The sequence below is a fragment of the Dipodomys merriami genome, unplaced genomic scaffold, assembly GCF_024711535.1.
Source record: "Dipodomys merriami isolate MVZ:Mamm:240054 unplaced genomic scaffold, mDipMer1.0.p SCAF_39, whole genome shotgun sequence".
In the NCBI taxonomy this organism is placed as follows: Eukaryota; Metazoa; Chordata; class Mammalia; order Rodentia; family Heteromyidae; genus Dipodomys; species Dipodomys merriami.
In genome coordinates, this window is record NW_027205492.1 from 4,399,331 (window position 1) to 4,412,700 (window position 13,370).

At 42.3% G+C, this 13,370-nt stretch overlaps 1 protein-coding gene across 1 annotated transcript in view; it reads left to right on the plus strand.

Moving 5' to 3' along the window:
* The first annotated feature begins 393 nt into the window (after positions 1–393).
* Stk4 (serine/threonine kinase 4) overlaps positions 394–13,370 on the plus strand; it is a 79,706-nt gene continuing 66,729 nt past the window's right edge. Inside the window, exons 1-2 of the mRNA XM_069989835.1 lie at positions 394–488; positions 6,124–6,204. Coding sequence (XP_069845936.1) covers positions 454–488; positions 6,124–6,204 — 116 coding nt within the window. The 5' untranslated portion in view covers positions 394–453. The remainder of the gene's footprint in view (positions 489–6,123; positions 6,205–13,370) is intronic.

Consider the following 13,370-nt stretch of genomic DNA (forward strand, 5'->3'; position numbering starts at 1 on the left):
CCAAACTGCAAAAAGAAAAACCAAACCAAACCTTAGTTATTAACAGCTGGTATTCTGAACTAGGGCAGGGCTGGCTGCCTGTCACCCCAGTACTGGGTGGGCTGAGGCCCGAAGATCTCAAGTGAAAGCAAAGAAAAAGAACAGTTCTTTTTAAGTCGGAGCCCCAGTACTTCCACCCGAGACCCGAGACGCCAGAGGCGGAGACAGGGACCAGGCTGCGGCTTCCCGACAAAGCCGGGCCTCCCTCCAGAGCTTCCTGGTTCCGGCTTCGCGCACGCCGCGGCACCAGCTCGACGTGACGGAGACCGCGGCTCCGCCCACTTCGCGCGCTCACGCCGCTTCCGGTAGGGGCGGAAAGCGGAAGTGTGGGAGGGTCTGCGGGGCGGGGCTGGCTCCGGGAGGTCCGAAGCAGGATGGAGCAGTGAGCTGAGTTTGGTGGCTGCCGGCAGCGCCATGGAGACGGTGCAGCTGAGGAACCCGCCGCGCCGGTGAGGGGAAGGGCAGCGGGGCGGGGGAAGACTAGGGAGGAACTGGATGAGGTGTGGGGGGGGGACACTTGTGTGGGCGCCCCCCGGGAGGGAAGGGACCCGCGAGGCGAGGCGAGGCGACCTGGCTGGCGGGGCACCTGCTGGTCAGAGGGGCCGTCCGGCGGCCAGGGGGCGGGCTGCGGGAGCTCCGGCTGCGAGGGGAGAACGAGGGGGGACTCCGCTCAGGAACGAGCGGACCAGTTAGGGAGAGCGCCTGCCGGGGCCCCTGGAGGAAGGCTGTCCCCAGAAGAGACCCACGAAGGCGGTGGCGTGTGCGGAGTCCGGGGGAGGACCTGGGCGGGTCGGTCTCTGGGGATGGACGAGAACTCGCAGAGGGCAAGACTTTCCTAAAGTAGTCTTCAAGTCCCACCTCAGGGTGCAGCGGGGGTGGGGGGTGGGGAAGGGAGATCTGTTGCACTCATAGCTTTGCCTCGGAGGCTGAAGTCGTGCGAGGACTGGTGGAGAGTCCGGACCAGCCGCGAGGTTTGGTGAGGACGGCGTTAGGAGGATGTACTTGGTGGTACTCAAGGGTGACGGTAACGTCTTCCATCCTGATTTTCTTTACAGCCCCAGCCCTCCCCCCCCCTTCAGATACCCACACTGTGAGGTATATAAAGAAATAAGATACTTTCAGGATGAGCCAGGAGGTCCAGAAGATTCTAGAGATAAATGGACCCCGCCAAGCCACTCCATGTCTCTGTCGTTGTGCGACTACCAGTTACTCCATGCCCCCTTTCAAGCTTCTGTTGATCTGTGGCTATCAGCTTCAGATCCTAGTGGTACCTGGAATAGCTTTAGGTCAAGTGCAAGAAGGCTGATCCTAAAATGTCTGAACTCCTGATTGGTTGCACTTGTGCCACTGAGTTCCCCTGTGGGCACCAAGGGTCTGAGGAGACCTGCCACATCTGGAGAAAAGCAGGGAATAAGACTGAAGGTGCCGCCCTCTAGGAGGTGCAGCATGGTTAACTTCTATCTCACAGAGAAGACATTTGGCTTCCTGTTACAGAATGCTCACCCTGAAGTAGGAAGTGTTGAGAGTGCCCAAGTGCTGGGAGAGGTGAAGGGAGGGGATTCACAGCCCAGACAGCACTCCTAGGGGGATTGTTTGAAGTGCACAAACACTGCACGAACATTGTTGGACTGGGCTCTTCTTGATCCACTGAAATAGCAATGATTCTTACACTTACAGGCTGCCAGGCACTGTTGTAAGTGCTTGCCATGTTTCCTGTTGAGTTATGTGAATTTGCTGCAATTTGATCATTATTTAGCTGTAAAAATGGTAGTTCCATATAGTTCAACTTATTGATTGGACTCATTGGACCCTCACACACAGCTGTTGAATGAACTGGATGTCCCCGTATCTGTATTATCTGTATTTTACAGATAATAAAACAAGTATAGAGGTTAGAGATTTCCTGAGGTCCAGAGTTGGGATTTTAATGTCCAAGCAGTTTGATCTAAAGTCCATTTCTCTGTCTCTGTCTCTTTGTCTCTGTCTCTCTCTCTCTGTCACTCTCTCTGTCCCTCTGTATCTCTCTCTCTTTCTCTCTCTCTCTCACTTTCTCATTTGTCTCCATCCTCTCTGAAATAAGGATGTGAGAACTGTCCCAGAGCTTTTTTTTTTTCTTCAAGGCTAGTGTTCTACCACTTGAGCCCACAGCTCCATTTCTAGCTTTTTGGTGGTTAATTTGGAACTTTCACTGCCTTCTTCCTACGTATTCGTATGGTCTTCTCCTTATACCTGTGTTCACACTTCTTCCTCTTATAAGGATACAGACCCATACTGGACTAAGCCCTGGTCATATGACCTCTGCCTGTGTTACTCAATGGTTCTGTCTCTGAACACCGTCAAATTCTGAAGGACTAGGAGTTAGGATTTCAACATGGTGGTTGGCACAGTTAATTTAAAATTAAATTAAAACATTTAATTATACCATACATATTTGTTGTAACCTATCTGTGATTCTATTTAAAATGAATGATAAGTATCCTAAATAAAATGAGCCTTTTTATAGTTTTGACATGGGAAATAAAGGTTTTAGAATTATCCAGACTTTTGAATGACCTCTGACAGGTGTCTGACAGCTTCAGATGGTATGCATTTCCAACAATCCCAATGAAGGAAATGCTCTGTATGTTTGTGAGGATGGCATTTATGTGACTAAGTGAATGATGATAGATGGATATCTTAATGGGGTCATGGTTTCAAAAAGTGACTTGCAGCCCGGCACCAGTGGCTTATACCTGTAATCCTAGCTACTCAGGAGGCTGAGATCTGAGGATCACAGTTCAAAGCCAGCCTGGGCAGGAAAGTCCTTGAGACTCTTATCTCCAATAAACCACACAGAAAACTGGAAGTGGAGCCGGACGCTGGTGGCTCACGCCTGTAATCCTAGCTACTCAGGAGGCTGAGATCTGAGGATCGCGGTTCAAAGCCAGCCCGGGCAGGAAAGACCGTGAGACTCCTATCTCCAATAAATCACCAGAAAACAGGAAGTGGCGCTGTAGCTCAAGTGGTAGAGCACTCGCCTTGAGCTGAAGAGCTGAGGGACAGTGCCCAGGCCCAGAGTTCAAGCCCCACGACCGACAAAGAAAAAGAAAAAGAAAACTGGAAGTGGGGCTGTGGCTCAAGTGGTAGAGTGTTAGCCTTGAGCTGAAGAGCTGAGTGACAGCCTTCAGGCCTAGAGTTCAAGCCTCATGACCTACAAAAGAAAAAAAAGTGACTTGTCATTAGGTAGTGGTATGGTAGGAGGCATGGAGGGCATTCCTGGGATTTCGGCTCTTCAGATGTTTCTGGCAGGAGAAGGACATCTACCAATATTCAATGCATGTAATCTGTTCATTGTGAGCAAGTGCTGAAACTCAGACCTGGGAAGTCCCAGGTGAAAGAGTCACCAAAGTCATGCCGTAGTGGTTATTGTACTTGTTCCATGAAGACTCATGGTATAAAATACCAGTACAAGTCACTTTTCAATAGATTTTTCCATAGCAATTTTGACTTGTTGATAACCTCATAATACATTTTATTTATTTATTATTTATTTATTGCCAATCCTGGGGCTTGAACTCAGGGCCTGGGTACTGTCCCTGGCTTTGTGTGCTCAAGATTAGTGCTTGGAGCCGTGGCTCCATTTCTGGCTTCTTGGTGATTAGTTTAAGGTAAGAGTTCCATGGAGTTGTCTGCCCAGGCTGGCTTCAAACCATGATCTTCAGAGCTCAACCTCCTGAGTAGCTAGGATTACAGGTATGAGCCACCAGCACCTGGCCCATAATACTTTTTAGGTGAATTTCTGTTTCATTTTGGCAACTTGCACAGTTAGGATTCCCATAACATTTGTTGATACATTTAACAGATAATATTATTATTATTTGACCACCCCTTTGTTATCAGGCACAGAGATAATTTGTTTTAAGTTGCTCTTGCTCAAAAACAAAGAAAACACTTAGATTGTTTGAAAGAAGCATGTAAGCAGTTATATAAAGTTTGTCACAGTATTATCAGAGCCTTGCAACTGTCTCCAATGGCAGTGGCAGTTTCCTTTGTTTTATTTTGTGGTCTCTGTGGCAGCTGAAATAGTGAGTTTTGCTTTCTGTAAACTACAAGAAACAACACTTCAAAGAAACACATTTGATCTTTATGTAGACTGTTTATAAAAGTTCAATTTTACTTGATTAATGAGGTTTTTGTTTATATAACTCAGAGCTTTACCAAAATACCCTGGCATTTGAGCTGTTCATTGTAATTCCTGAGTTCATAGAAATTTCAGTCTGAAGTTTTAGAGGAGTTTCACTTCAGTTCTTTGATGTTTTTGAAACAAGGAATTTTTATGCTGTCATTGGAATTTAATTTTTAGGATTTTTGTTTTTTTCAAAGGTCAACGTGGTTACTGTGTTCTGTTGATCTTCAATTAAGGCATTGACCTTTTTTGTTTTCCATTTCTTTAGTATGTAGTTCTTGACTATAAAATCTTTTAGGGGCCAGGGGAAAAAATCTAAGATTTTTTTTGAGTTCAGGCTTCATTGGTATTTATACTTGATGTGGTCAAGATTTTTTTTTTTTTTGTCTTTTGATCTTGCTATTTAGGAAGGTGTAGTGTTTTGTGTGTGTGTGTGTGTGTGTGTGTGTGTGTGTGTTTGTGTGTATGTGTGTGTATAAATTCAACTATAAGAATTGGTATTGTCTTGTTAGCTTAAACCTTTTTCTTTACAAGAAATCTACAGAATGACTACTTCCATATTTCACCATTTCCTGAGCTCTTTTTTTCCTTTGCCATTTCAGGAAGCCATTGTGTTGACTGAACACACATAAAGACCCACTTGCGTGCATGCGCATTCACACACACACACACACACACACACATGCTCCACACACACGCTCCATATACACACGCTCCACACACACACACACACACACACTCTCTCTCTCTCTCTCTCTCTCTCTCTCTCTCTCTCTCTCTCTCTCTCTTTCTGTCTCTCCCCAGAAGATTTTTTAAGTTTGTTGGCAATTCTCAGAGGTTTCAGAATTTTTAAAATGTTGTTAATTTATAATCTCATGGTTGCTATCACTGTTTAACATTGTCAGTAAAATAAGAATTGTCTAGAGGCTCTGACCAGCGATGTAACTCTGATTTGGAGACTAGTCAAACGTACATAGCAGTTCTTGAGAGCGTCTTAGAAACTGTTTAAACTCCCAGTTGCCAAATTATTTCTTACTTTGCTCATGCCTAAATATTCATTTTCCATTCTCTGTTTCTGTGATCCTGTAGATTTTAGATGTTTTGACAGTTTCCAAAATCTTGCTAATAGAGAGCAAGGATCCTGTGGCTTCCAGCCACCAGTGCAGTTCATGTATCACTACATTGTTGACCTTATTTTCCTGAAGAGATAGCTGTCCTTTCAGTTCATGAATTCTCCAGAGTTAAATGATTCTAAAGGTTTTATCTACTGATTGAACCTACTCTCCAGCATTTCATCCATATAACATTTCTTCCATTTTCTGTTTAAATTTTCCAACCATGAGAAATTTAGGACTACATATGATAGTCTAAACATTGTAGGGTAACTTCTGTTGTCAGAGAATGTCTGTACATGTTGAATCTAAAGTCAAAATCCTGGCAGCTCTTCTTCTGATTGTGATTTTGCTCCTCAGGTGACCCAGAACAAGTTTAATCATCCCACAGGACAATCCTTCACTGTCTTCAACTAGGCTTTTAGAGCCGGGTACTGGTGGCTCGTGTCTGTAATTCTAGCTTCTCAGGAGACTGAGATCTGAGGATCCCAGTTGGAAGCCAGCCCAGGCAGACTAATCTGAGAGATTCTTACTTATGAGTAAGAGATTGAGTCAAGCCCCAGTACCCATGCGTGTGTGTGTGTGGGGGGGGGGGAGGTATATCCTCTTCAGAGGCTGAGGCAGAAGGACCAGCCCTTGCTACATAGTAAGACTTAGGGAAAAATGAGAGCTTGCTTTTGTTGTTTACCACTGAAAACTGTAGAGAAATTCTTAGGATGCTGGTTAGTTGTAAAATAAGTGATGTATTTTATGTTTTAGTTGCTAGGAAGTAAAATGGTATTTTGTGTTGTATTTCTTCATTGACAGGCAGCTGAAAAAGTTGGACGAAGATAGTTTAACCAAACAACCAGAAGAAGTGTTTGATGTTTTAGAGAAACTTGGAGAAGGGTAAGTCTGGAGAAAATAAAGGTAGCTCAGAGGGTCTTTTTCCTGCCCCTACTACTTGAAGGATGTGAATTTTCTATTGGTGTCAGTTCTGAAGCTTGAGTAAAAGAAAGAGTAATATTCATATAAACCTGGCTGTAGGTGGAGTAGGAGGTAAATTTGTTGCTTTAAATCCTTTCACTACTTAGCCTTCATCACTATTCTAAACAAATTTAGTGTGACTCTGAGGCATTAACACCAACGGCACCTATTGTTTCCTCTCCCATTGAATCTATGGTATGTATGATTTTATGTGGTTATCAGATAATACTAATTAGGTTATAATTAATTGCATTTTTAGTAATCAAACATAGGTACTTTATTTGCTGCTCATAGCTTCTGATTGATATGCAGTCACTGTGGTCTCATTAAAAAGCAATGTAATTCAGCATTTTAGTTATTGAAGTTTTATGGAATATAATAAATAAGTCAAAGACTTGCTATCCTTTTCAGGTTCCTAGGAGATCCAGAACTTTCTGTTGGGAATCCAGTTTGGGTCTCTTAAAGTACAGACTTGGAAAGAGTGAATGAAATAGGGCACAAATGATATTAACTGGCAGATGTGCTATCATTGACTTCCAGAGTAGGGATTGTATTAATAATTCCTCACATATCTTTTCTTTGCATATCTTCTGCATTTAGTTGTGTATATTGATTCCTTCTTTTATAACATTAAATTATTAGGAATATCTTTTCTTAAGTTTTTGTTGTTAACTTTTGAATAATAGTAAATCCACATTTCAGAGGTAGTTGATGTGCACGTATATAAGGATGTACTCATATATATGAGTTTTTCATCCTTCAAGAGTACTTCTTAGAGCCGGGTGCTGGCGGCTCACGCCTGTAATCAGAGCTACTCAGGAGGCTGAAATCTGAGGATCAAGGTTTCAAGCCCACCTGGACAGGAAAGTCTGTGAGACTCTTACCTCCAATTAACCAATAAAAACCTGGGAATAATGCTGTGGCTCAAGTGATAGAGTGCTAGCCTTGAGCAAAACAGCTCAGGGACAGTACCCAGGACCCAGGTTCAAGCCCCACTGTGCTAAAAACAAACAGACAAACAAAAAACAACAACAAAGAAGAGTACTTTATATTCAAGAGAACATACTTTTTTTTAATACTAAATACCATGATTGTATTTGTTTACCCTTCCTCCACCCTCCCTTTCTGCACCCCCATCTTTGTCCTCCCAAAAAGAAAAAATCAAACCCCAAAGGTAAAACAGTACCACCAGCAGCAATAACAAGAACTACAAAAAACCCATCCATGTTTCCATTTCCTGGAATTCATTTTGATAAATGGTATTTTAAATGATCAGAGGAGTTATATCTTTAGAGTCCTCCCCTAAGGGTATCCTCCTTTAGTATGTTTCTGGATGAATGCTTAAGAGTCCGGTGTAGATTATCAAGTCCAGTTTTATTTTAGATCTAACTTTCACATCAAGAGAAAAAATGCACCACATGTCTGTCTGAGCTTGGCTTACCTCACTTAGCATGATTTGTTTCCTGAAAATGACATAATCTTATTCTTTCTAATGAATGAGCAAAATTCTGTTGTGTATATATTTAATTGATCTACTCATCTGTTGTAGGGCATCTGGGCTGTTTCTATAACTTGGTTATTGTGAGTAATGGAGCAGTGAACATGGATGTGCCAGTGTCTTTATGGTATCCTGACTGGTAATGATCTAGGTAGATGCCCAGGAATGGTATGGCTTGGTCATAGGGAAGTTCTATGTTTAGTTTTTTTTTTTGGGGGGGGGGAGGGTCTGGTTGTAGGGCCTGAACTCTGGGCCTGGGCGCTGTCCCTCAGCTCTTCAGCTCAAGGCTAGCACTCTACCACTTGAGTGAGCCACAGCGCCACTTCCGGCTTTTTTCTTTTTGCTTATGTGGTGCTTAGGAATTGAACCCAGGGCCTCGAGCATGTAAGGCAAGTGCTCTACCACTGAGCCACCTTCCCAGCCCTATGTTTAGTTTTTTTTTTTTTTTTTTTTTTGGTCTGGTCTTGCGGCCTAAACTCTGGGCCTGGATGCTGTCCCTCAGCTCTTCAGCTCAAGTGCTCTACCACTTGAGCCACAGCGCCACTTTTGGTTTTTTTCTTTTTTGCTTATGTGGTGCTGAGGAATCGAACCCAGGGCCTCATGCATGCAAGGCAAGCTCTCTACCACTGAGCCACCTTCCCAGCCCCATGTTTAGTTTTTTGAAGAACCTCCAAACAGCCTTCCAGAGTGGTTGTACAACCACTAGTTTACATTCCCACCAACAGAACATACTAACTTTTAAAAATGACTAATGTTTGTAATGAGTTTGTGCTCTTTAAAATCAGTTTATAGATGATTAGATTAGATTGTCTTGGGGGCTAGTGTAATTTCTGCCTACATTCTGCAGTAATGTCAAGTTCTATCTTAGATTCATGGATTATTACTTCCTTGTTAAAAAAAATTAGTCTTCAGTTTTCTGTAAATTGGGAAAATCTTGTGTGAAGTCCAGTGAGAAATCAAGCAGAGAATGGGAGAGAATACCAGCTGTATTGCCACATGACAAGTCCAGGATGACTGAAGACTGCCAGTTGGTTGTCATTGTTAAAGGTATGGGGTGGTGACTGTCACCACCTCTTGCTATGTTCAGCTTTAGCTTGGCATCCTTGCTATTTTCCTCAACACATTGTGTCCATGGCCTTAATCCAATAATGCTCATAGGTTAATACTTACAATAAGAAAACTAGTAAACATAATTGTTTATGTTTATTATAAACATTTATGTTTAGTGTAATTAAATTATTTTTTCCTTTTTTTTCCTTCCTGGTTGGTTATGGGGCTTGAACTCAGGGTCTAGGTTCTGTCCTTGAGCTCTTCTGCTCAAGGCTAATGCTCTACCACTTTGAGCCACAGCACCATTTCTGATTTTCTGATGGTTAATTGGAGCTAAGAGTCTCACAGACTTTCTTGCCTGGGCTGGTTTTGAACCACGATCCTCAGATCTCAGCTAGGATTATAGGCATGAGCTACCAGTGTCCAGCTATTTTTTTTTTTTTTTGGCCAGTCCTGGTGCTTGAACTCTGGGCCTGGGCACTGTCCCTGAGCTTCTTAAGCTCAAAGCTAACACTCTACCACTTGACAGCACTACTTCTAGCTTTTTCTGTTTATGTGGTACTTCATGCATGGTAGGCAAATACTCTACCACTAAGCCACATTCCCAGCCCTATTTTTTCCTTTTTTTTGGGGGGGGGGGTTGGTCATGGGGCTTGAACTCTGGGCCTGGGTGCTGTCCCTCAGCTCTTCAGCTCAAGGTGAGTGCTCTACCACTTGAATCACAGCGCCACTTGAACCACAGTGCCACTTCTGGTTTTTTGGTGGTTTATTGGAGATAGGAGTCTCATGGACTTTCCTGCCTGGGCTGGCTTTGAACCGTGATCCTCAGATCTCAGCTTCTTATGTAGCTAGGATTACAGGCGTGAGCCACCAGTGCCCAGCTTTTTTCCATTTTTTTAATGACAGTATGTTACTATAGTAAGATCATAGACTCTGAAACACTTAGACCTGGTTTGAAAGCCTTCTCCACATTTATTAGTCATCTAAACAAGTAAGCTTGAGCTTAGTATTTTGTAACCATATAACCTTCTATAAAATGAAGGTAGTAGTAATCTCTACTTTATAAGGTTATGGCAAGTAGATGAAATAATAAAGTACTAAGTACAGTGTTTTTCACATGGTAAGAGCTCAGTTAGTTGTTAGGATATTTTATTATTTGTTTACTTGTCAGCTTTAGGGTGTTAATTGAAGGCCTAGTGTTTGCTTAGCTTGCTTGCCCAATGGTACTTTGTTATTTGAGCCGCACCTCAAGCCAGGCTTTTTGTGGGTTATTTTAGATATAAGACTTTCCTGGACTTGATTGCACAGGCTGGCTTTAAGCCATAATTTGAACCATGATCCTTCAGATCTAAGCATCCTGGGCAGCTTGGATTATATGCATGAGCACCAACATCTACCTCCCTCCATCCATCCCTCTCTTCCCCCTTTCTCTCTCTCTTTTCCTTCTTTCCTTCCTTCCTTCCTTCCTTCCTTCCTTCCTTCCTTCCTTCCTTCCTTCCTTCCTCTCTCCCTCTCTCTCCCTCTCTCACTCTGTCTCTCCCTCCCTCCCTCTCTCTTTCTTTTCTTTCTCTTTCTCTCCTCCCTCCCCTTCCCTCCCTCCTTCCCTCCTTCCCTTCCTCCTTCCCTCCCTCTTTCCTTCCTTCCTTCCTTCCTTCCTTTCTTTCTTTCTTTTTCTTTCTTTCTTGTACTGGGGCTTAAACTCGGGGCCTGGATACTGTCTCTCAGCTTTTTTGCTCTAAACTTGAACTATGGCTCCTCTTCCAGCTTTTTGGTGGAGATAAGACTCTTATGGACTTTCCTGATTGGGCTGGCTTTGAACAGGAACCCTCAGACCTCCTGGGTAGCTAGGAGTACAGGAGTGAGCCACTGGCACCCAGCATTATTTATGTTGACTTATTTATTTAGTGCCAGTACTGGTGTTTGAACTCTGCACCTTTTGCTCTTACTGGGCTTTTTATTTCTCACAGCTGGTGCTTTACCACTTGAACCACACCTCCAGTTCCAGGTTTTTGTTGATTAAAAAGAGATGAGAGCCTTACAGATCCCACCCCCCTGCTGTGGGCTGGCTTTGAACCACCACACTCAGATCTCAGCCTGATGAGTAACTAGAATTATAGGTGTACCCGGCTTATTTTATTTTTGAGTGTTTCAACTAAAGAATTTTTTTAGATCTCATCACATCAAATCTAAGTTAAAGCTTAAGTCTTAAAGTATATTTAAATGTTCTAATAGGTTACCATGTTTGAGTTTATTGGGTTTGAAGAGTGTCAAAAAGAAACTATAGACAGAATATGCAGGAATATAATGTAAAAGATAAAGCAAACTAAGCCAATGAAATTCTTTCTTTCTTTCTTTCTTTTTTTTTTTTTGTTGTTGTTGTTGGTCATGGGCTTGAACCCTAGGCCTGAGCACTGTCCTGAGCAATTTAGCTTAAGGCAAGTTCTCTACCAGTTGAGCCACAGCGTCACTTCTGGTTTTCTGGTGGTTTATTGGAGATAAGAGTCTCACGAACTTTCCTGCTCGGCTGGCTTTGAACCATGATCCTCAGATCTCAGCCTCCTGAGAAGCTAGGATTATAGGCATGAGCCATCGGCACCCGACAGGTGATTTCTTTTTTTTAAGTTGTGTTTTAGTTCTATGGATGGCTACAACAAAGAACTTGGAGATTTTCCCATAATGACTTCATCAGGGAGGAAAAAAAAATAAAGCTTCAAATCTTTCTCATACTATTCATTGCACCTTTAAATGATATGACAGATACTTGGGTTTCTGTTACCCTGATTTAATGAATCTGAGCAAATTTCTTGGAACTAGCAAGATCCTGCAGGAAGACCTTAACTGCACTTCCTTCTTAAATTCAAAATGCCACATTGTCCTTAAATGTTTCTGTTGAATGATTGGATTGTGAACTCTATGAGCTCTTGTGAAATGAGCTCTTGCTAAAGAACTATACTGGATTCTGGAGGCTGCAGTCAGAGATTGTTGTGAGGAAATCCTGTGGATCTGTAGGAGAATCACAGCTTGAAACCAAGAATGAGTGGAGAGCACTTGGAGAGCCTCTTAAGTTAGAAGCTTGCTTCCTTTTTCTTCTGTTACACTTAAAGTTTTACATATTGACTTTTAATCATAGGATAATAAAAAAAAGCATTGTGCTCATGGTTTTATATCTTATGAGTAATATTGTTTAGGTTGACCACAAATAATGCATAATTCCCATTTCTCTACAAAGAGAAATGTCTACGTTTGTTTTTTGCCATTAAAATTCATTGAGTTTTTAGTTTTTATTGTAGGGAACCAGGCCTTAAGGGCCTTCCTGTAGGCTTTTTTTAAAAAAATGTTTTTTATTATAAAAATAATGTACAGAGCCAGGTGCTGGTGGCTCACGCCTGTAATCCTAGCTATCATGAGGCTGAGATCTGAGGATCGCGGTTCAAAGCCAGCCCAGGCAGCAAAGGCTGTGAGACTCTTATCTCCAATAAAACCACTAGAAAACCGGAAGTGGCATGGTGGCTCAAGCAGTAGAGTGTTCACCTTGAGCTGAAGAGCACAGGGACAGCACCCAAGCCCAGAGTTCAAGCCTCATTACAGAAAAAAAAAAAAATAGTGTACAGAGCGCGTGTAAGCTTTTGTAGTTGTGTTTGCTAACAAACTGGCTTAGGGAAGTATGAAGATTGTTCTGGTCTTGATCGCTGAGAGAGTATTTTCAACATCTCTTCCATTTCTAATACATAGTGAAATCCCTATTATAAAAATATTTATATACATACTTTATATAAATAGATCTTTTCTTTTAAAGGATCTATTCATCAAGGATAAGGAAGTATTTGTCATAAGAAGAGAAGGACTTGAATTCCCTGTCTTTGTCTGGAGATTGCATTTGGGCTTCCTAAGTGAACTTGTAAGCAATTGTTAGGTTCTCTATCTGAATTAAAGCTGAAATAAATTTGCCTGACTCCTCCTATAGAATATGTCATTTGCTTGTAGCCTGAGGAAAAGGTGGAGGTACTGGTCTGACTGTAAGTATGACAATTTGAATGCACTGCATTTAGGTATGGTAATTTGAATGTTAAGATCCTCAGAATCCCATAGTAACACTTGGTTTAAGTTGTGGACCACAGAGGACATCTTACTGAGTATAGTGTGGAGGAAAATCATTTAGGATAAAAGAAAATCCATACAAAGCTGTGAACTGCTGTTAGATAATTAGCAGACCTAAAAAAAATGGGAGAATTCATACCCAAGGAAATAGAACTAATGAGAGAAAAGATTTAATAGGCTACATGTTTTAAAAATAGAAATAAAGAGATTTAATATGGTTGTTAGGGTCTTAATTTGAAATGTTTCCTGAAGGCTCATTTGTTAAAGGCTTGGCTGTCAACTGAAGGATTTGTTGGGAAGTGTTTGAAGCCTGTGGGCTGTGACTAGTCTGGGTTAATACACTGATGGATTCATTATTGGGAAGCAATGGTTATTAAGAAGTGGGGTCTAGTTGGAGGAAGTTAAGTTATAAGGAGGGGAAAATATATCATGTCCTGGGCCC